This window comes from Salvia miltiorrhiza, chromosome 3, assembly GCF_028751815.1.
Source record: "Salvia miltiorrhiza cultivar Shanhuang (shh) chromosome 3, IMPLAD_Smil_shh, whole genome shotgun sequence".
Lineage (NCBI taxonomy): Eukaryota > Viridiplantae > Streptophyta > Magnoliopsida > Lamiales > Lamiaceae > Salvia > Salvia miltiorrhiza.
In genome coordinates this window covers 56,517,943-56,539,879 of record NC_080389.1, presented here as the reverse complement: position 1 = coordinate 56,539,879, position 21,937 = coordinate 56,517,943, and the positions used below count along the sequence as shown (strand labels likewise).

Genomic DNA, 21,937 nt, shown 5'->3' with positions numbered 1-21,937 from the left:
TCAAGAAAGAAAATGTAATAAATTTTCTGCATAAGCTTTGCTTTGATTGAATACTAAGTATATTGGATCACAGATTGAAGAAATTGATGAAAATCGTTCAATTTTGTACAAATGTTCTTGAATTCACAACCAAGTTTATGAATTCACAACTGAATTATCGGCGTTGGTTGTGAATTCACAATTGAAATAGTGTTGATTGTGAATTCAAGTTTTATTGGTTGTGAATTCACAACTTGAAAAAATGTTGGTTGTGAATTCAAGTTTTATCGTTTGTGAATTCACAACTTGAAATAGTGTGGGTTGTGAATTCACGCGAATTCACAACTAACACTATTTATAGTTGTGAATTCAAACTTTAAAACTTGAATTCACAACCAATACTTGTTATTCAGTTGTGAATTTGAGTTTTAAAGTTTGAATTCACAACCAAAATTTATTTTGGTTGTGAATTCGTGGGTATTTGTAAAAAATTTATATGCAAGGGTAAAATGGTAAATGTGGGTATTTTTTTAAGTTTTTATATTAGAGGGTAAAATTTATTTTTACTATATAAAAGTGGCTATTTTCAAAATCCACCATAAATTAAAGGATCCAAGTTTTTAAATACCATCTTTTAAAAGTAGAGTGTTTAATAGCCCCTCTTTAAAACTAACTACTTGTATACCAAAATTAATTAAAAGATTAAAATACCGTTTTACGGTCTTCACCACTTTAACTTCCGCGCAACATGACGCATGCCCGCGATCGTAGACAAGATGGGTACAATCGTGTCCACCATCGTGTCCACGATCATGAGCACGACCACGCCATCGCGCCCATCATCAATGGCGTGGTCGTGTGGACACGTGTCATGTTGCACGAAAATTAAAATGGTGGAGATCGTAAGAGGTATTTTAATTCTTTCACAAATTTTAATATACAAAAGAGTTAGTTTTAAAGATGGGCTGAAAAACACTATACTTTTAAAAGATGGTATTTTTTTTGTAGGTTCCCACTAAATCAATTATCATTGCAGACCTCCTATTCATTTAGGTATTCAAAAAATCGAAATGGATAGTATTCGATTTCAATATTCTATAATCCTATTGGTCACCTGACTCACCTCTCCATTTTACTTTTTTTTTATTACTAGCAATATGAACGTGCGACACACATATGATTTTATACTATGAAAATAAAATATATAAATATTACTACATAATTTTAAATATTAAATTATATTTATGAAATTGAGTTATTCATTTTGCTATAATTTAAATTTAAAAAAGAAATCAATGAAACTATTAATGAATAAATTTAAATGTAAGAAAGTAATATTCATAATACTATATGTCTAAATAAAAATGTAAAAAGATCTATGAAAAATGTCATAAATTATCTAAGTACGGAACAAGACGAAATTTAAATATTTTCTTGTTTGATTTTGACGATTGAGAATCTTTTCTTCTTATTTTTAGTTTGCGACAGAATGTTGTTCACCGGAAGATCATCGTCACTTGTAATTTCAATGTAGCCATCAAACTTTTTCTTGGCTAGTCTTCTTTTTTTTCTTTTGCGGTTCTGTAGGCCTCAACTCCATCGTAATTTTTTTCTTTCTAGACGTTGTAATTTTTTTTACTTAGGTGAATGTTTCTTTTGTTTCTCTTGAGCTGACTCTTCTTCAATTGCTCCAACATTGATGCTTTCCATTGGTTGCGTTTTTTGGATTGCATTTGCTACAATATTGAAATTTTATAGATTTGAGCATCATCATAAAAACGCATTTTTGTGTACATTTGTGTGCTTAATCTTCTATAGTATGTGGAGTTTGTTTCCCGTTGTGAAAAAATATATAATTGTTATAATTGCGCAATATTAAATTTTTTTAATATACTCCCTTCGTCTGCGATATCGTTTCCACATTTGCCAGCTCAGTGCAAACCCAAAATTTTATCTTATATATATTAAATATATTTAGCCTAATATCTATATAGTTCAGTTCAAAAAAAAGATAAAAATACCTTTCAATATACTAATAAAAATAAGTTTATTATTGTAGAAGCTAGATTAATTTTTTTAAAAACATATAGCGGTAGTTTTTTATATGCTTTCAATGTATATGTTATTGAATCAATGGAAAGAGAATAATTATTTATTTTAGTAGGTGATCGAATTTTAATCCTAAGTCTATTAAAATTCTACTTGAACATAAAAATGAACTGTACGGACTGCCCGAAAATTTTGGCTCGGGGGCTACCGCCCCAAACCCCCATTTAATACCTTCAAGGTTAGCCCCCCTATCGACAAATTCTGGATCTGCCCCAGACTGAAGGGTTGTAAGTATTGATGTGAAATAGCATTCATAATAGCAAATAGGATGATTTTAACTAAATAAAAGTGGATAAATAATAGAAAGTTCGAATCATAGTAAAAAAAAGTATGTTTTCATAAACCAAGATGTTAGGTCCTTGAGGGTCTCGAATAGGTGTATTGGGGGGGGGAATACACCTATAGGCTATTTTAAATCGAAAACAAACTGACACAACCTTTTTCAGTAAAAAGGGTTTAGCAAAACTTAGGTTGACGACTGATACTGAATACTCTTCAGTAAAGAGTTATCAGTTAAGTCAAAGACTTTAACTGATACACGTTAGGCTTTAGTCGAGTTTGTAAAACAAATAAGTGTTATGAATCTTACTGACTATCCGAAGATTTATCAGTTAGACTAATAACACTGACAGCGGAAAAACTTTTCTTTCAAAATAGCCTTTGTGATTTAAACAAGTTGTCAAGATTTATGTTTCACTTTGCTATTAATCAGTTTCAGTTATCAAAAGGTTTGAGCACAGATAAGGAAAGTAAATACTGAAAGCGATAAATAACAAAAGAATTTTTACGTGGTTCGGAAAACACTTCCTACATCCACGGTCAGTTGATCACACTGACAACTTCACTGGGCTTGTGCTTACGGGTGCACAACAAACCTAAACAACCGAAGATCCAATCTTCAGTACCAACACACTGTGTTGGATTTCTCACTCTTAGCTTCACTGAGACAAAACTATGTCTTTCCGCAAAGACTAAGATCTCACGGAGTTAGAGCACTGGTCTGAACTCCTCTCGGCTCAAACTCCTACCGCACTTAACACACAAAATACCAATTTCTTAATTCACGTGTCGAAAAGAAGCGCATCATGCTTCATGGGACGGAGGGAGTACGTAATAAGGGTAAGATAGGCAAGCCACATGTTGTGCCCAAGGCTCTTTTTCTATTAGTATAGATTATTATTTTAATAAAATTAATGGCAGATCTTTTTTTCTGTGGTACCGATTTTTCTATTGAAATTTTTTTTTCTAAGATTTGCCATATCATCCCGAGGAATGGAAGGGATCAATACTTTCATTAGTCACATTTCGTACTAAGATCTGTCAAGACAAGGGCCGGTACAATTGATGCGATTCGTTATTGGCATTAAAGATCGAAAATTTATATGTAGTGCAAATTTTTGCTGAATTCGTCACCCTTAACCACCTTTTGATTATAACTTCTTTAATACAACTCTGAATGACAAACGGCCAGATGCGTTGGAAAACCAATCAACTACCTTTCGATATGTATCTTGTCGAAGCTCATAGTTCAAGTATCCAGAGGTTTATGCGTGTTTAAAGTAAGTGCAAAAATTAAATAGTCACTTTTAATATTGTACGTTGAGTTTAAGAATCTTTGTAGCTTATAAATAGTCTTATCTTATATAGTGAAATTCATATTAATTTGAATATTTTGATCATTTGATAATATAGAGTTTTTGAGAATTGAGTTATCATTCTTTATTTCCTAGACTTGAAAGTTGAATTTTGCATTTCCTCTTGTTTCATGTGCTTACCTTGTTTCCAACCTTACCATGTGTGTATAGTGGTCGCCTTACATTCATTATATGCACAATGATTTATATGAAATAAAGTGCAACACAATGCACGTTATTTCTAGTTGGTACATAAAAATACACATAAATGCATTACCAGCTTCTATGGAGTGGAATCATGAGTTAGGGAGTGAGTAAGCTTGACAAATACCCATGTGGACGCACCAGCTCAAGGCTTTTGATAAGTTGTTGACAGAGTGGGTGGCGAATTGGCTCAGCTCTCTTGTATGTTGCCAGATATATATATGCAGGGAAATAAGATTAAATAAACAAGTGAAATGTGGCTTATGTAGATGGTAAGAATCTTGGAATTCGGAGAAATCTATTCCAAACTGGCTTCTTGTCGGGGGTGATGGTGGCCTCTCTCATCACCAGATCCAAATCTGATCATGCTTTGAAGCTGTATCACCACTTGAGACATGGTAGGCCTGTCTTGTGGCAACAAAGCCAAGCACCACTTTGCAAGCACCAACGTCCTCCGCAACTCCTCCACACACCAACTATTCAGATCTGAATCTGCTGGAAACTTCCCTACCTCCATTTCTACGCTACCCAATTCATCCGCAAAAAGGCTAGGCTTAAAGACATTGAAATCCAATGTATCTGGTTCAGATGTACAAAGCAGGTTAACAAGATAGGGCAGTAGCACAGGTAGTTTTCCAGTAACAAGTTCAACTAAAAACATCCCAAAGCTATAGACGTCACTCTCTTGAGAGGGGCTCTTAAAGCTATGCTCCGACGTATAGTACTCTAGAGCATCCCACCACTTGGCTGCCATTCCAGGGAGGCCTGCCAAACCAAAATCACACACACAACCATAGCCTTGGGAGTTGACGAAGATATTCGAGGATTTTATGTTTCCATGGGCTAGTTTCCCTCCACACTGTGTGTGGATATGTGCAATTCCCTGCGCTGCTCCTGCTGCAATTCTCACTCGCCTTTCCCAATTAGGCCTATTTCCGTTTGTGTTGCCTCCTGCATACGCACAAACTCACTCCATGTCTCTGAATAAAGGAATTAATAATTAGCTAAGCATGTGTCAGAAGATTACCGTGCAACATATCAAACACACTTCCTTGGCTATAGTAATCATAGACGATGAGCTTCGTCATCTCCGAGAAGCGGTGCGCCCTCGGCGTTGCCACATTTTCATGCACACAATTTCCCAAGACAATCATATGCTGCTCGAATTCATCTTCTGTTATCTTCACAGTATTCAGTAGCTTGATGACGGCTTTAGTTCCCGTAGCACAGTTGTCACACCCCAATTCTTGAATGAATAAATATAATCGAGGTGCAACTAATTCATAGAAATAAACAAGGAACAACCTTGTAAAAACCCGAAATAGAATAGAAAGTCGGGCTATGCCCCTTTGGATCACAAGTTTTGTTTCATGCTTCTGACAACCGACATTCATTGGCATAAATTAAGTAGTGAAGAGTCTATGCTCGGTCAGGTATATCATTTGAAATTTAACATGAAGATCTTAAGTTGGGAAAATAAAAGACTGATATGAGTAATTGCTACAGCGGAAGTCTAACATAGGAATTTATCGCTAGCCTCAGCTCCGTCCCGTCAGCACCGGCCAGCCAACCTGAAAACATTTGAAAGTATTTTTGGGCTAAGTACTAATGTACTTAGTGGGCATGCATTTTCTGAAACATCTCATATTTTAATAAAGACAGTTTATCCAATCATACTTGACATGACTTAGAAGGTTTTAAATTGAAATAACTTCTAAGCATGTTAAAACATTTTCTTTCATTTGTGCGCACATGTCACACTCCCTTTCTGTTACTCGCTGTGATCCCGGACCTTAGCCACCGACGGATCTCTGTCTCCCGCTTACTTGAACTGAGGGCGTAAGTCAGACAAGTTTACTTTGACCTCGGGACGCTACCCAGGCAGGCCTGATATTTCTCATGCTCCGGAACACATCCAGCCGAGCACCCTTATAACGCCTCTGGTTAGAGCCCGATGGAGATCAACCCACCGAGTCAACTAACAAGTGTACACAATTCTCAAACAACGTATTAGGTCATAAGAGAACCTCAATTGATTAACTGCGCGAGCCTTAAACAGAGCAGAGTGCACATAAACATTTTATTGGATAAACAGTTTTCATTACATAAATAAACAATTTGCATTTCATTGAAACATTTAGAGCTTAATAACTCAATCATACTTTGTACATTTGGAAAGTAAGCCCACCTGGATAGGCAAAGCCTGAAGATCATACACATAAAAACCTGTCTTGGGAAAGCAGCGCTAATCCCCCTGGTCACAAAGCCTACAAGAAATTCTATTCTTAATAGGTCTCGTGAAGCTAATCTTAAGTCATGGTGTAGTGCTTAATATTCTATGATTCACTTAGCCGGGTTTTTAAACTTTAATGAATAAATATTTAAAAATATTTTTCTTGAGTTAAGAACACCAACAATATTCTTACTCGACTTTCTTTAATAATTGGAATTATAATTAAAACCAATTAAATACTTTTATTTCAAAATAAATGCAATTTCATGTCATGCTTAACATATAATAAGTAATTTACTTAAAATATGCACATAATAATAATTTAATATTATTATGAAAATTATCCTTTAAATAAATTAATCAAACTAATAATAGTTCAATTAATTAAAAATAAGAAAGCTCAATTTGATAAAACAATAATAGGGCCATCTATTAAATAATTGAATTAAGGCCCAGCACAATTATTAAAACCAAGGGCCCAACTGATTTAATAAACAAAACTCGGCCCACTAAATAAAATAATTTCGGCCCAATAAATCGGCCCAAGCCCCCAACACTCCCAAGCCCAAGCCCCCAACACTTAAACCTATTACCCTCTTCAACCCCCCCATCAGACGCACACACACAAAACGACACACGCACACACGCACATAGCAGCGGCGCTCCAACACCCTCTTCTCCCCCCTCTCTTCTTTTCCGGTAGCGGTAGCAGCGCCACCGCCCGACCGCCGTCGCCCACCTCTGCTCCAGCCGACAGCAGCAGTCAGCCGGACCGCCGCCATCGCCGTCCGCCGACTCCGGCCTCATCTCCCTCAACCTATCTCTCTCCGTCGACAGCAGCAACAAGGTCCTGCCTTGTCGCCTCCCTCTCATTCCCCTGCTTTGGACAACTAGCGGTGGAACCGCCGAAAGAACCACCACCGCGGAAGCTCACCGGGGAAACGGCTGTAAACCGCCTCGGCCGTCGACTCTCTCGACCTTCCGGCAACAGCAGCCAAGCCACCGTTGCCGACACCCTCTCAGCAAGACACTCAACACAAGTTTCTCCCTCGGCTCTCTTCTCAGGTCGACGGCAGCAAGGCCGCCGACCGTCGCCCTTCAGCCCCTGTTCTCTCAACTCTCGACCGCTCAAAAGTCCCGCCGCCGCGGAAGCTCGCCGGGGAGCAGCCACGACAGCCTCCGCCGACGACACACCCTCACCCTTCCCGACTCAAAATTTCACACACACAACAACCACTCTCTCTTCTTTATTAACCTCAACAAAAACAGTTCATGAAAATCACTCGAATGTATGTAAATTTTATTCAAGTGCATATACAAATATATATGTTGAAATAATGCAATGAACGTATGCTGTGTGTTTCTTTGCTTGATTGAGTTGGGATTGTCTTAGAGATGAATCGAAGTGGGTGTTTCACTGTGAATAAACGAAAGGAAACATTACAATTTATAGAGTAGAATTTGAAAGTGAAACCTTGAGTTTGAGTGAGCTGCTCAAAATCTGAAATGGCTGTTACTTGGTTGTTCTGCTATTCTTGCTGAACTTAAAATTTGTGAATTGTAAGTGTTTCGTGTGAAGATGGAAGGATGGAAGATGAAAGCTTAAAAAAAAAATGGGAGTAGGTGTAGTGGATGTATTGCAGTAGTGGAGTTGGTGGTGTGCTGCAGTAGAGGAGTTAGTGGTGGGAGTAGGTGTAGGAATAAAAAATAAAATAAAATAAAATAAGATAAAATAAAATAAAAAGTCTTCCAGGTTGTACTATGAAAACTGTAATAATCGTTCAGTGTTTGCTTAAATAAAAGCTCGTAAAAATGCTTTGAATGCTAAATTAAATAAATATGCGACGCACATAAATTTAATAACTAAATTTATAAATGTTTTTTTTTTAAACACTTTTGTTGGAATTAAAATAAACTCTTTTTCTCAATCCGGCGTGAATCATCTTAAATCTAAGTTTAAAATAAATTCTAAATTTAGATCGGGGAAATTGGATATTACAACAGTGTCGAACGAGATCTGTAGTCCGAAAGTTGCGGTGCCGGAGCTGTCGAACGAACTCGAAATTATCGGCATAAATTGGGCAGCTTAATTCGAGATGCGATGAGTAGTCAAAGCTATAGATAGTGGAGAAGGAGTCTTGATGGCAGAGTTGCCAAATCTCTTCTCTCTTCACCACCGCCGCCACCAGCCTCTCCCAATTGTCGTAGTTCCTTGACATCAAGATTTTCTTTAACAAACCCTTCAGATTATATTTTACTTACTCTGTAAGAGAATGAGAATCGAATGAGTTTGCTTGCAATGCTTTTCAACTCTGAAGTTGCTCTAAATAAAGAATTAATCGTGTGACTTTATCATTACAGGGGCGGAGCTAGGGGTGGGGCAGGGGGTCACTGGCCCCCCTGGAATTTTTGAAAATAGTAGGTGTATTTTCGTAATTTTAGTATTAAAAAAAATAAAATATGATTTTATCTAGGGGTGAGCAGAAACCGAACCGACACTCAAAACCGAACCGAACCGAACCGTATTGGTGCGGTTCGGTCCCGATTCTATTGGTTCGGTTTTCGGTTCGGTTTTTAAAATTAAAAACCGAAAATTTTCGGTTCGGTGTCGGTTTTCAATTTTTGGTTCGGTTTTAAACCGAACCGAACCGATACATATTAATATTTTATTATATATTTATATTTTATAATATATCATTATTTTTCTAATTTTTTTATCTAAAAACCCTAATTCACAAGTCTGAACTCCAACTTTCCAACTCCTCCCTTCCTACCTGATGCTCCTCTCCCTTTCAGGCTCCAGCCTCTGACTTGACTCGCCTTACACTCTTCTGCCCTTCGCCGGTAGACGGCTCGTCGCCGACTCGCCTGCAACTCCAAGACCAAAAGCCTGCGTCGCCGCGACAGCCCAGGTGGACAGGCTCGTCACCCGACTCACCCCTTCCGTGACTCGCCTGCCCTTCGCCACTCCAGTCCGCGTCGCCAACAGCCCAGACTCGGCCTTCGGCAGCAGCCCCCTGCTCGGCTTCCAGTTTCCAGTTTCCAGCGGCCCCCTTCCGATTTCCAGTTTCCAGCGACCCCCTTCCGGCTTCCAGTTTCCAGCTTCTATTTGTGTTGATATGAGAAAGGTTAGATTTGGATATGAAGATTGAGAATCATAGATTGTTAGTCTTCTACGACTATCTTATATGGAGCTTAATTTGATTGTGTATCAATGGCTAATTGAATTTGCGTATGATGTGATTGTGCATTTGGAAAATTGACTTCTTAATAATTAAAGAGATTATTAGTTGGTAAACAGATTTCGTATACCCTTAAGAAAAAAAATGCATCGTCGGTTCGGTAAACCGAACCGAAACCGACGGTTTTTCTGGTTCGGTTTTGGTTCGGTTTGGCACCCCCAATTGGTGCGGTTCGGTTTCAATTTTTACCATCGGTTCGGTTTTCGGTTTTGAGTTTTTGGTTCGGTTTTGCACCGAACCGAACCGATGCTCACCCCTAATTTTATCTTCTTACAGTTTTTGTGAGGCTAAACGACGTTGTTTCATACAATTTAATTAAAAAATTCTTTAAATAAGCAAGGGATGTATCCTATATTTGCACCATAATTTTCAATATTTAGTAATTTTATTGCAAATTATTTTCGTAACATGAATATTACGTGGAGAATTAATCCACAAAAAATCCAAGTCAACAATCCGACGATCAAAAAAAATTGCGAGGGACGAAATTGCAAAAATTGAAAAGATGATGATTTAATTCGTCACATTTTAAAGTCACATTAAAATTGTTAATTCGAAATAGTTCATGATTTTATTTGCCAAAATCCCAAGTTTTATCCATCTTGATTTTTTGAAGTTGTTTTGTATGAACGAAATGTATTTTTGTAATTTAAAAGATATTTATAATTGTGTTAATGATTATTATTTATTTTTAATTTATTTTAATTAATTTATTATTTTTTAAATTTAATTATTATTTTATTTAAAAAAAATTGGACCCCCTGGGACGAAAGTCTGGCTCCGCCCCTGTTCATCAATGTGTTAACGATTTCGATTTCTTCACATTACCTGTATCAAAGAAACCAACTGGAAGCTTCCTCAGCTTTACTATTTTTCATGGGGTCTTTTCCATTTACTAGAGACCATACACCAATCTAGTTTTCTTTGCGACTTTGGCTCACAAGTCTTGAGAAATACAGTAAGTCTTAAGATGTTCCTAGTGAAAAAAAATTATTATGGTAATAAACTACAACTTTTATTTCTAACTTGACTATAAATTTATAATATATAATACACAATCAGAATGATCCATAGAAAAGCTTTCTCGACTTGGACATCACAGCATAGGACTACTAATTAAATCTCCATTTACGATCAACTTTTGTCACCTAGATCTAATACCATCTATCTATCTATCTATCTATCTATTATTAAATAGGATACATGTTGAAGCTACCACAATAATTCTCACTCCTAGGTGGCATCCTCATATTCTCTCATTCTCATTTTTCTAAATTCTACATTTTATTGATTTTTTTATTTTATTTCATATTTTTAATGATAATTATCTTACCATAACTTCCACCCTAATACAAGCACCTTGCATTTAAAATATAAGGGTTAATGGCCAAAAAATACACGAACTATCACCAAATTTGCAAATTGCACATGACCATTAAAAATGGCCTCAGAATACACCACCTTTTAATTTTGTTGTGATTTGCACACGGCGATATTTCCGGCGAGGTATAAGTTTGATCGGTGATTACGTGGACAATACATGGCATATTGCGTGGCATTTTTTACACGCTGTCAATACACGCGTCCAAAACGACGTCGTTTTGGACGTCTTTCTCTCTCAAGTACCTCTCAAGTATCTCTCTCTCTCTCTCCCTCTCATCGGTCTTGCTCTCTTCCTCCCCCCGTCACGCCGTCACCTGCTCCGGCGAACATAGAAACAATTTATCTGGTAGTTGCCCCTCTCATCGGTCTCTCTCGTCTGCACCTTCAATTCCAGAGAGCCCTAATTCTCCTTCTCTCTCGTCTGGACCTTCAATTCCAGAGAGCCCTAATTCTCTGATGGGTGTGATTTAGTTATCTATTTTCGTGTCATTTTCCGTTGATCTTGCTATGATATTACCCAAGTTGTTGGCATTTGGCGCAGGAATTAGATGAAGTGTGGAAGAAGACTCATGGATGGAGGAAGTCGGAGAAAGTTAAAGATTTGATGAAGATTAGAGTTGATTGTGGAGGAGTTTAGAGATTGGGCTTGGAAATTAATTATTCTAAATTTAATTAAGCTCAAAACTCTTATTTTTAATTATCTTTTGGGCTTTAATTTTGGTGTTGGCCGAGTGGCCCATGTTTTTGAGACTAGGTGGATTTGTGGGATTAATTCCCTATTTTAAGACCTAGCCGCCACTATTAGATTGAGGATGATTATTAGTTGTTTGATTTTTATTATTAATTAAGCACTAGGCACTTTAGTTTAGTTTTTTAGTAGAGGAGCCGCAACCTTTGATTTGTTAGAGTAGTTTTGACTTTGATTAGAATTATCATCACACGCTTTGTTTTCCTTTAGCTTGATCAGTACGTTTATATTGTGCATGCAATTTTGGTTAGTGATTATTTACTTTTTCTAGCTTTGGAACTTGGGAGATTGTGGCTGGAGTGATTTCGCGTGTGGCAGACGAGTTTTTCTTGTTGATTCAAGTTTAATTTAATTTCCTGCAATTTATTTATTAGTCTTGTTCGTTTATTTTAATTATGTTTATTTTTATTTATTTGATTGTTTTTGTTTTAAGCATGAGTAGCTAAATCTTTAATTCGGCGAGAATAATGAAACTCTAATTTAATGATCTGTGAGACCTAATTGGTTTAAAATTGATTCCTATTGATTCCGATTAATTCCTAGGTTCCAAGATAATTCTGATTTTATTTAAGCCTGATCAACTTAAGTTTAATTGGATTACAGTCAATTAGTTCCTGCCAATCCGTAATTGTTGGAATAGGACTTATTAGTGATACAACTACCATGTTCGTAGTAGGAATTAATTGGTATATTAATTATTACTAGCGTCTCTAGAATAATTGATATAAATTGGGTTCCTTCATAGTAATGCTATTAGAATATTAAATCTAGGTCTAACGTCTCCAGCTAGGTTATATTTTAATAAGAGAAATAAGCAGGTCTGGCGTCTCCAGCTGTTTATCGACACAGTAAGTAGGAATTGGGGTACGTCCGTTGCGTTTCACGGTATCCTATAACTGGTTGGTTGATAGGGATAGATTAATTATTGCGTCAAGGATCAAAGATTAAATTAGTGTGGATTTATTTGAGCCGAATTACCTTTCTATTGATATTTTTCTAAACTAATTTTATTTGATTTAATTTGCTTTCTTAGTTAATTAATTTTCTCCAAAGTTAAGGCGTGGTGGCATCACTGATTTTATAGATTTAGGGATTTGAATGATTTTTAACTGCTCTCTGTGGGATCGACCCTGCTTACCATTATACTAATTTATTTTGGTAATTCCGCAGGAATTATTTGGTGGTATACGACGTCCACCAAATTGGCGCCGTTGCCGGGGAGCGGTGTTAATCTAATTCTTTTCCCTTTGATCTATTTTTCTTTTTTATTTTCTTTTGTTTATGAGCAGATCTTCTAAGCCGAATCTCCTCTACGATTTTGAGATCGAGAAAACCGCGAAGAGATTGAGGAAGGAGGCCACGGCGAGGAAGCTGCAAGGTCTGGAAGGCTCGGAAATTGCTCCGTCTGATCGGACAGAAACGTTTTTCAAGTCTGAACCTAAAGTTCCGATTGCTGCAGAGGATCTGTTTGCCCAAACAGACCCCGATTCAAAGGCAGAAACTGATTGTGAGGTGAAAGTCAAGTCAAATTCCGACGAGAGCACCGGAGACGACATGGCTGACGATCCTAGACTGTGTGATCTCTACAGTCACGAAGCTGATGACCCCCCAACTTCGATCCGAATGCCGGTAGCTGCTACTGCTATAGAGATTAAGCTTGGATTGCTTAATGTTCTTCCTAAATACTACGGGAAGAAAGGAGAAGATCCATATAATTTCCTAAGTGAATTCATCAAGATCTGCAAGGTGCAGAAGCGCCCTACTGGGGTAACGGAGGAACACTTCAGATTAGCTGTTTTTCCCTTCACTATGACAGCAGAGGCGAACTCTTGGTTCGCGAGTCTTCCGCCTTATTCTATCGCTACATGGGCGGAGATGAAAAAGCTATTCCTGGAGCACTTTTTCCCTCCCACCAAGACGAATGCGCTAAAGAAGGATATCAGTGGTGCAAAGCAGGAGTACGATGAGTCATTAAGCACCTACTGGACCAGATTTAGGAGGTTGGTGGATAGTTGCCCAAACCACAAGTTTTCTGAGGGCGACTTGTTGCAATATTTCTACCAAGGGATGACCGTTGACACTAAGAATTTGGTGAACTCAGCAAGTGGAGGGGGATTTTCCCAAAACACGGTGAGTGAAGCCAAAAGATTGATACAACACTTGGTGGAAGCGACAAGAGAGTATGAGGAGCCGCGCATCCAACTGCTCAAGAAAGCTGCTCAAGCTAGTTCATCGGACTTTGAGGACAAGTTCGAAGCAAGGTTGGGAAAAATTGAGAGAATGCTAAGTACGGTGGTGGAGAAAGTCGCAACTGCTGGACCACCAACAGAAAAGCCATGTGGAGCATGTGGTAATCCAGGCCACACGAGCTTGCAATGCACAGGGGATGAGGAAGAATATCAAGCTCAAGGGAATTCTTCCCATAATTTTTACAGCTGTGACGCGCCACTGCCTCATTTGCCCAAACGGGACCAGTACGCGAACAATCACAATGCTCTATGGCGAAACCATCCCAATTTTCGATGGAGAGATCCCGAGCCGAAGCAGCCACCAGCGATGCAGCAACCACAGCAGCAAAACTACCGTCCTCCACATCAAAGGACGGAGTACCAAGCTCCACAAACTCAGCAACATCCGCCCGAGAAGCAAGGCAAGTCACTTGAGAAGATGATGGCGGACTTGATTGGTAACCAGCAATTTCTGCAAAGTAATGTGCAACAACTCCAACAATCCCAAGCCGAGCAGAAGGTGCAGATTGAGGGGTTGGCTCGTCAAGTGTCTCAACTCGCAACTTCCGTGAATCAACTCAAGGGCCATCAAGGCAAATTGCCATCGCAAGTCCAAGTGAATCCTCAGGAAAGTGTGAACTTGATCACCTTGAGAAGTGGCAAAGAATTGGATGAACCACCAATCAAGAAAGTGGAAAAAGCTCGAGAAGGCGAATCTGGCGAGAGCAACTGTTTGCCCAAACAGAACGGTTCTGAAGAACTAGTGCTCACTGGAGGTCAATCTGGAAATACGTCTCGTTTGCCCAAACAGGACGGTGAGTCCGAAGCTGTGCAGAAAGGAAGGGAGGCAGAACGAGAAAGTGTTGAAGATGACTCGACCAAGGAGGAACCAATACTGAGCCTCCGCGATCCTAAGTTTGTGCCACCAGTACCTTTCCCAAGAAGGTTAGCAAGAAAGAAGCCTGAGGAAGAAATCAATGACTTCATGAAGATATTTGGAAAGTTGGAGATTAATCTTCCTTTCCTCCAAGCACTCAAACTCCCTCATCTGAGCAAGTTTTTGAAGGACTTCATCGATGGAAAGTCTAAGAAATCTGGAAAGATTGTGATGGGCGAGAACGTGTCAGCAGTGATACGAAAAGAGTTGCCGCCCAAATGCAAGGATCCAGGTATGTTTTCCCTGCCATGTTTCATCGGTGATACTAAGATTGAGCATGCTATGTGTGATCTAGGAGCTTCTATTAATGTCATGCCCTTAGCTGTTTATAATAACCTAATTGGTGTGAAGTTGGTGGCTACTAAGGTGGTGATTCAGTTGGCTGATGGGTCACGTGTTCATCCTGAGGGTCTTCTAGAGAATGTTCTTGTAAAGGTGCATGATTTTGTTTATCCTGTTGACTTTTATGTGGTGAAAATGAGTGGTATGCAGTCGAAAGAGTCAGCCGGTGTTCTGTCAGGTCGTCCTTTCTTAAGGACCACTAGGGCAGTCATTGATGTTTATAGTGGTACCATTTGTTTGGATTATCATGGAGAAAAGTTTACTTTCAACATTGATGATACCATGAAAAGTCCCCTTGTTGTTAAAACTGTTTGTGCCACTAACATTACCGACCCTTCTGTCCAAGAACATCTTGAGACTAGATCTGTGCAGGACAAGTTGGAACCGACCCTGATCAAAAGAGCAACTGGTCTTGATGCTCGTGGGATGAACAATGAAGAAGTCAAAGAATCTACCAAGTCTCTTCATGCCCACCCGAAATTGGCAGATTCTGGAAATACGTTCTGTTTGCCCAAACAGGACAAAATTCTTCATGATGACCCGAAATTCACAGGTTCTGGACATACGGTTCGTTTGCCCAGACGGAAGCCACGTTATAGAACTCTGCATTTTAATGTGGAACCACCCGACTTAAAAGATAAGTGTGAGGAGGAGCTCCGTTTGGAAGCCTATAATACCAACATGGGGTATGCAGATCTAATAGCGATAGCTTATCACAAACATCGATTCTGGAGAACATTTGAAGTCGGTGAAAAGGTTCGATTCATGCTTGGAAAGCAATGGATAGGTCCTTTTGAGATATAGTCTGTTTGGCCAGGCGGACCAGTGGAGATTAAGAGTTTGGCTACGGCAAAGACGTTTGTAGTCAACTATCACAAGTTGGAGCCATATTGCGATGCATCTCATATGACAACAGTGGAAGAAATTCCATTGTCACCTCAGACGAGATTCTGATTGCATCAATAGTATAGCCAAAGACTTTAAATAATGGCGCTTATCGGGAGGCAACCCGATTTTCTTTCCCTTTTATTTTCCTGTTTTGCCTTTCTCTTCCTTTATTTTTGTTTCGTTCAGTTTTCCTTTCAGTTTCTTAGTTTCAATTTCTTAATTTTAATTTTTGTTATGTTTCAGTTTCAAAAAAAAAATGTGGCAGCTCTACAGGAGAGCATTGCGAACTTGAGCGCCACCATTCTACACGGTGATTTCCTTCATTTTCTTGTTTTGTTTCGCTTGTTTCTTGTGTTGTCTTTGTGTTTTTCGTTTAGTTGAGTGTCTTGTTGCTCCTTCGCTTATGCTTTATTTTGTTTGCTTGAGGGCAAGCAAAATCTAACTGTGAGGGGGGCGTCTTTGAGTTTGTGTTCTGTTGAGTCCGTTTTTATGCCATTTTGTGTGTTTTGAGCCTTGTGATTATTGAAGTATTAGTGATAAACATGCTGCCGGATTGAATTGTGTGATGAACTTGAGATTGGATACTTGAGATTTGGGATTTTGAGATTGAAAATTTTGTGTTTTTATTGGATGACATTTGGGATGACAAATAAGAGCAACAATTAATAAAAAGCCACACACAAGTGAGAATTGAGCTTATTAGAGCAGAGCACCCTCTACTATTTTATTCTTGAGTGGTTTGTCGTTCATGAAGTTATGATATGTTGTGCGTCATTGGTAATGCATGATAGAAGGCACTAGGGTAGCCCTTTTGGCTTGCTTTTCATTTCCTACCTATGCATTCACCCTTAGTGAGCCCTTTGAAGCCTTGACCATATTCTTTCAATTAGTCACTAAAATAATTAGCCAATGCCTGTTTTGGACTCTCTCTTTGACCCTATTGTGCATGTTTGAATCGAATTACATCCTTTTTGAATTCTAGAGGACGTTGTATCTGTCTGCCCAAACAGAATCCATGCTGAAAACTGTTCTGAACCGTGGAGGAACGATCTGTTTGGCCAAGACAGTGACTGTTGTTGATGGATGGGCTAATTCTTGCTGTATTGAGCTGAATTGTGAAATAAATATCTGTATGTTGTTTGAAATATGTGAATGTAAGGTGCTGAAAAAAAAAAGAGAAAAAAGAAGAAAAAAGAAGAAAAAAATGCACCAAGTTTAATTAGTTGAGCATGCAGTTGATTGCGATGATCTTGTTGCCCAAGGATGAGTTAGTGTTTGTTCCTCATATGCTTAGTATCTTTAGATGTGATTCAGTTTTAATATGCACAATACTTGATCTTCAATGTTTGAGCTTAGGACCCCCTAGGATCTTGCCTACATCATTGATAGTCCTTAGCCCCATTACAACCAATGAGAAAAGTCCTTTTTGAGATACTATGTGACCACGACATATCACGATTGATTGGATCTTCCTTCTTGAGTGTGAATTTCCAAAATACATCTTTGAGAGAAGAGTGAATCTTGTGAGGAATTTGTTGTTGCTTAATTTGGACTGGATAGACAATGAAAACACTTGTTTGATATTTCCTCTTCTTGATTTGAGAGTTGAGAATCGATTGTGAGTTGCATGGTTCGATTTGGCAGTAGGTCATGTTACTAGTGTTTTGATGATTACTTAGCTGTCGTTTTCTGTTGAGTTGTTAGTGTCTTTGTTCTTTTCTGTCTTCTTTCCAGTTGGTTGTTGCGTCTGTTTTTCTTTATTTCGTTTTAAGCTTTAGTGTCGTGTCGAGGGGGGAGGTCTTGTCTAGATAGCTATTTACACTTTTGAGTCTTTTCTTCACTTCATACTTGAGGGCAAGTATGATTCAAGTGTGAGGGGATTTGATGGGTGTGATTTAGTTATCTATTTTCGTGTCATTTTCCGTTGATCTTGCTATGATATTACTCAAGTTGTTGGCATTTGGCGCAGGAATTAGATGAAGTGTGGAAGAAGACTCATGGATGGAGGAAGTCGGAGAAAGTTAAAGATTTGATGAAGATTAGAGTTGATTGTGGAAGAGTTTAGAGATTGGGCTTGGAAATTAATTATTCTAAATTTAATTAAGCTCAAAACTCTTATTTTTAATTATCTTTTGGGCTTTAATTTTGGTGTTGGCCGAGTGGCCCATGTTTTTGAGACTAGGTGGATTTGTGGGATTAATTCCCTATTTTAAGACCTAGCCGCCACTATTAGATTGAGGATGATTATTAGTTGTTTGATTTTTATTAGTATTAATTAAGCACTAGGCACTTTAGTTTAGGTTTTTAGTAGAGGAGCCGCAACCTTTGATTTGTTAGAGTAGTTTTGACTTTGATTAGAATTATCATCATACACTTTGTTTTCCTTTAGCTTGATCAGTACGTTTATATTGTGCATGCAATTTTGGTTAGTGATTATTTACTTTTTCTAGCTTTGGAACTTGGGAGATTGCGGCTGGAGTGATTTCGAGTGTCGCAGACGAGTTTTTCTTGTTCATTCAAGTTTAATTTGATTTCCTGCAATTTATTTATTAGTCTTGTTCGTTTATTTTAATTATGTTTATTTTTATTTATTTGATTGTTTTTGTTTTAAGCATGAGTAGCTAAATCTTTAATTCGACGAGAATAATGAAACTCTAATTTAATGATCTGTGAGACCTAATTGGTTTAAAATTGATTCCTATTGATTCCGATTAATTCCTAGGTTCCAAGATAATTCTGATTTTATTTAAGCCTGATCAACTTAAGTTTAATTGGATTACAGTCAATTAGTTCCTGCCAATCCGTAATTGTTGGAATATGACTTATTAGTGATACAACTACCATGTTCGTAGTAGGAATTAATTGGTATATTAATTATTACTAGCGTCTCTAGAATAATTGATATAAATTGGGTTCCTTCATAGTAATGCTATTAGAATATTAAATCTAGGTCTGGCGTCTCCAGCTAGAATTGATATAAATTGGGTTCCTTCATAGTAATGCTATTAGAATATTAAATCTAGGTCTGGCGTCTCCAGCTAGGTTATATTTTAATAAGGGAAATAAGCAGGTCTGGCGTCTCCAGCTGTTTATCGACACAGTAAGTAGGAATTGGGGTACGTCCGTTGCGTTTCACGGTATCCTATAACTGGTTGGTTGATAGGGATTGATTAATTATTGCGTCAAGGATCAAAGATTAAATTAGTGTGGATTTATTTGAGCCGAATTACCTTTCTATTGATATTTTTCTAAACTAATTTTATTTGATTTAATTTGCTTTCTTAGTTAATTAATTTTCTCCAAAGTTAAGGCGTGGTGGCATCACCGATTTTATAGATTTAGGGATTTGAATGATTTTTAACTGCTCTCTGTGGGATCGACCCTGCTTACCATTATACTAATTTATTTTGGTAATTCCGCAGGAATTATTTGGTGGTATACGACGTCCACCATTATCCTTCTATCTCGTCTGCGCGTTCAATTCCAGAGAGCCCTAATTCTCCTTCTCTCTCGTCTGCACCTTCAATTCCAGAGAGCCCTAATTCTCATTCTCTCTCGTCTGCACCTTCAATTCTAGAGTTTGTGGATACGCAACAATTTCAAAACCTCTCACTAAATTCCCAAGTCGAAAATGAGGGAAGCGGAGAGGCTCGGTATCTGGTAGTTACCCCTCTCCGTTTGCCGATGATTTTCCCCAATTTCAAGCAAAACTAATGCTTAATGCGTATACTGTTATTGCCTTGTTGATCTCTGTCTGTCTGTAACGCTACGATTCCGATTTATTTGAGGCTGTGATGATGAGTTTCTCTGAGTTGGGTCTGGCATGGAGGCGGATCTGACCCGTATCTTGGGGAGGCAAACCCGGAGGGCATTTCTATCTCTCTAGATCTAATGCAACCGGGTTTTGCAGCCATGGCGGCGACTCCTCTTGCCCGTTTTTCGATTTTTCCAGATCTGAGCCTCACTACCAATTACTTCTCCTCTTGCCTATTTTTCGATTTTTCCAGATCTGAGCCTCATTTTCAGGAGGAAGCCGGCGGCCGAGATTTGGAGAAGCGACGCCTCATCTGGATCTGGGAGGTTCGCCGGCCCAGGAGGAAGGCGGCAACCGAGATTTGGAGAAGAAGGGGTGAACGGCGGCGGAGAGAGGCAATCTCGTTTTTTTTTCTTTTTTTTTTAATTTTTATTTTTTTTAATTGTTAAAAGCTTTACAAAACAACGTCGTTTTGTATGATCGCCGGTATGTCCACGTCTGCGAATTCCGGGAGACACGTCATCTAAGATTTAGGAGATGGTCAACGCATGTGCAAATCACAACAAAATTAAAAGGTGGTGTATTCTGAGGCCATTTTTGAAGGTCATGTGCAATTTGCAAATTTGGTGATAGTTCATGTATTTTTTGGCTATTAACCCAAAATATAATTAACTATTAATTATTCATTAAGATATTTCAATCAACACATTAAAAAATGACGTTACAAAATAATCATTAATGACATTTAATTTATTTCCTAATTTTATAATTGTTTTCTGCCTATATATATTTCACAAATCTGCAATTAAAATCATTAATGCACTTCCTCTTTTTTTTGCTCATTCATTTCGATATTCCCGATTAAAGGAAGCATAATTTTGATATAAAAGGTGTTACGGTCAAGATTGGAGAAGTGATTGTGGAGTAAAGATACAAAAGCCAATCTAACGATCAAAATAATATGCGCAGATCTTGATATTGGAGAACTAAGTGATTGAGCCGATGGCGAAGTACGGTATCGTAATAAGCGTCGGACAAGATGATTTAACGATTGTTACAATTTTCTACAGCAACTTTCTTACACAATTTGATGATACTGATTCAATGGTATACTACTCTAATCATATTCAGCTTATATCATGTTTGAATTTTTTTTAGAATTATGTATCAACGTTTATGTAATTTGCTATTTACCATTAAGGAAATTGATATTCGTTTGATATATGGTTAAATAAAGTGTGTTAGCTATTCAACATCAAATCTATATAATATATAAAAGAGGAGTTTTCTCCCTCTATTTTTTTCTACCATTTTTTCTCTCTCTTCTCCCATCAATTTTTTCATTATTTTTCATCTCTTTTTTCTTCTACAATTTTAATACTTTTTTAAATAATATCAAATTTAATTTATGAAGAAATATTTAATAAGCATCTTATGTTTAAGTTTGTAACAAAATATTTAATATGGTATAAAAATTATTAAAAATAAATTTAAAACAAATAAGTTCCTAAAATTTTAAAATATTCTATTTTCTTTCTCTTTGTTAAAATTTTACAATTCTTTTATTTTTGTCTGTGTATGAAAATATTTATTTATATGAAAAAAATTGATGGGAGAAGAAAGAGAAAAAATGGAGGGAAAAAACTCCCCTTTTATATATTATATAAATTTTAAAAAAATGAATTCTTAATTTTGTGAAAGAAATTTTGTTTATGGGTTTAATTGTAGTACTTAATGAACTTTGGGGTGTTAGTTGCTATCAATGTTATGTTAAGGGCTTAAGTGTAATTGGGGTGGTAACGTTAGGGGTGTTTTTGCATATTAACCCTTTAATATAATGTGTATATATTATATCATCTTAAATTTTTTCATGCATGTTTTGATTTGGACGAAATTAAAATTCAGGGCAAATTCTGAAATGAGCTAATGTTTATGTATTTATACTACAACTTTATATAGCTAAAAAAATATATCAAAATTCACTAATAATTTTTGGATTTACAACCAATTAACGCCTCAAAAAAATATGTTGTAAAATGAAACTCAGTAAAAAGTAATTAAAAGTTCCAAAAACCCTTTCAAGACCAATAAAAAATTTGAAAGAAAAATATCTAGATATTTTGGTGGAAATTTTAAATAGATAATAATCATCATTAGATAAAAAGGTTTTGTCAAGTTCTTTGTCATTCATTTGATATGCCTCCAATTATAACATGATTTCATTTTTATTTTAAGACTACTATCTTCATTCTAAAT

At 37.3% G+C, this 21,937-nt stretch overlaps 1 protein-coding gene across 1 annotated transcript; it reads right to left on the bottom strand.

Moving 5' to 3' along the window:
* Nucleotides 1-3,802: 3,802 nt before the first annotated feature.
* LOC131019035 (probably inactive receptor-like protein kinase At5g41680) lies at nucleotides 3,803-6,941 on the bottom strand. The gene is made up of 3 exons (XM_057947720.1): nucleotides 6,899-6,941; nucleotides 4,954-5,172; nucleotides 3,803-4,877 (listed from the first exon to the last, which is right to left on the bottom strand). Exons 1-3 carry the CDS (start codon nucleotides 6,939-6,941, stop codon nucleotides 4,225-4,227), a joined length of 915 nt encoding a protein of 304 aa, XP_057803703.1. The 3' UTR covers nucleotides 3,803-4,224.
* Between the last annotated feature and the right edge of the window lie 14,996 nt (nucleotides 6,942-21,937).

Bases quoted from the DNA above. Each gene is read 5' to 3' on its own strand.
- LOC131019035 (XM_057947720.1), bottom strand. From the start codon at position 6,941: ATGGCGGCGGTCCGGCTGACTGCTGCTGTCGGCTGGAGCAGAG. The intron at 5,173-6,898 runs GTGGGCGACGGC...TATTCATTCAAG, and splicing joins TGCTGTCGGCTGGAGCAGAG to AATTGGGGTGTGACAACTGT. The intron at 4,878-4,953 runs GTAATCTTCTGA...GTGCGTATGCAG, and splicing joins TGTGTTTGATATGTTGCACG to GAGGCAACACAAACGGAAAT.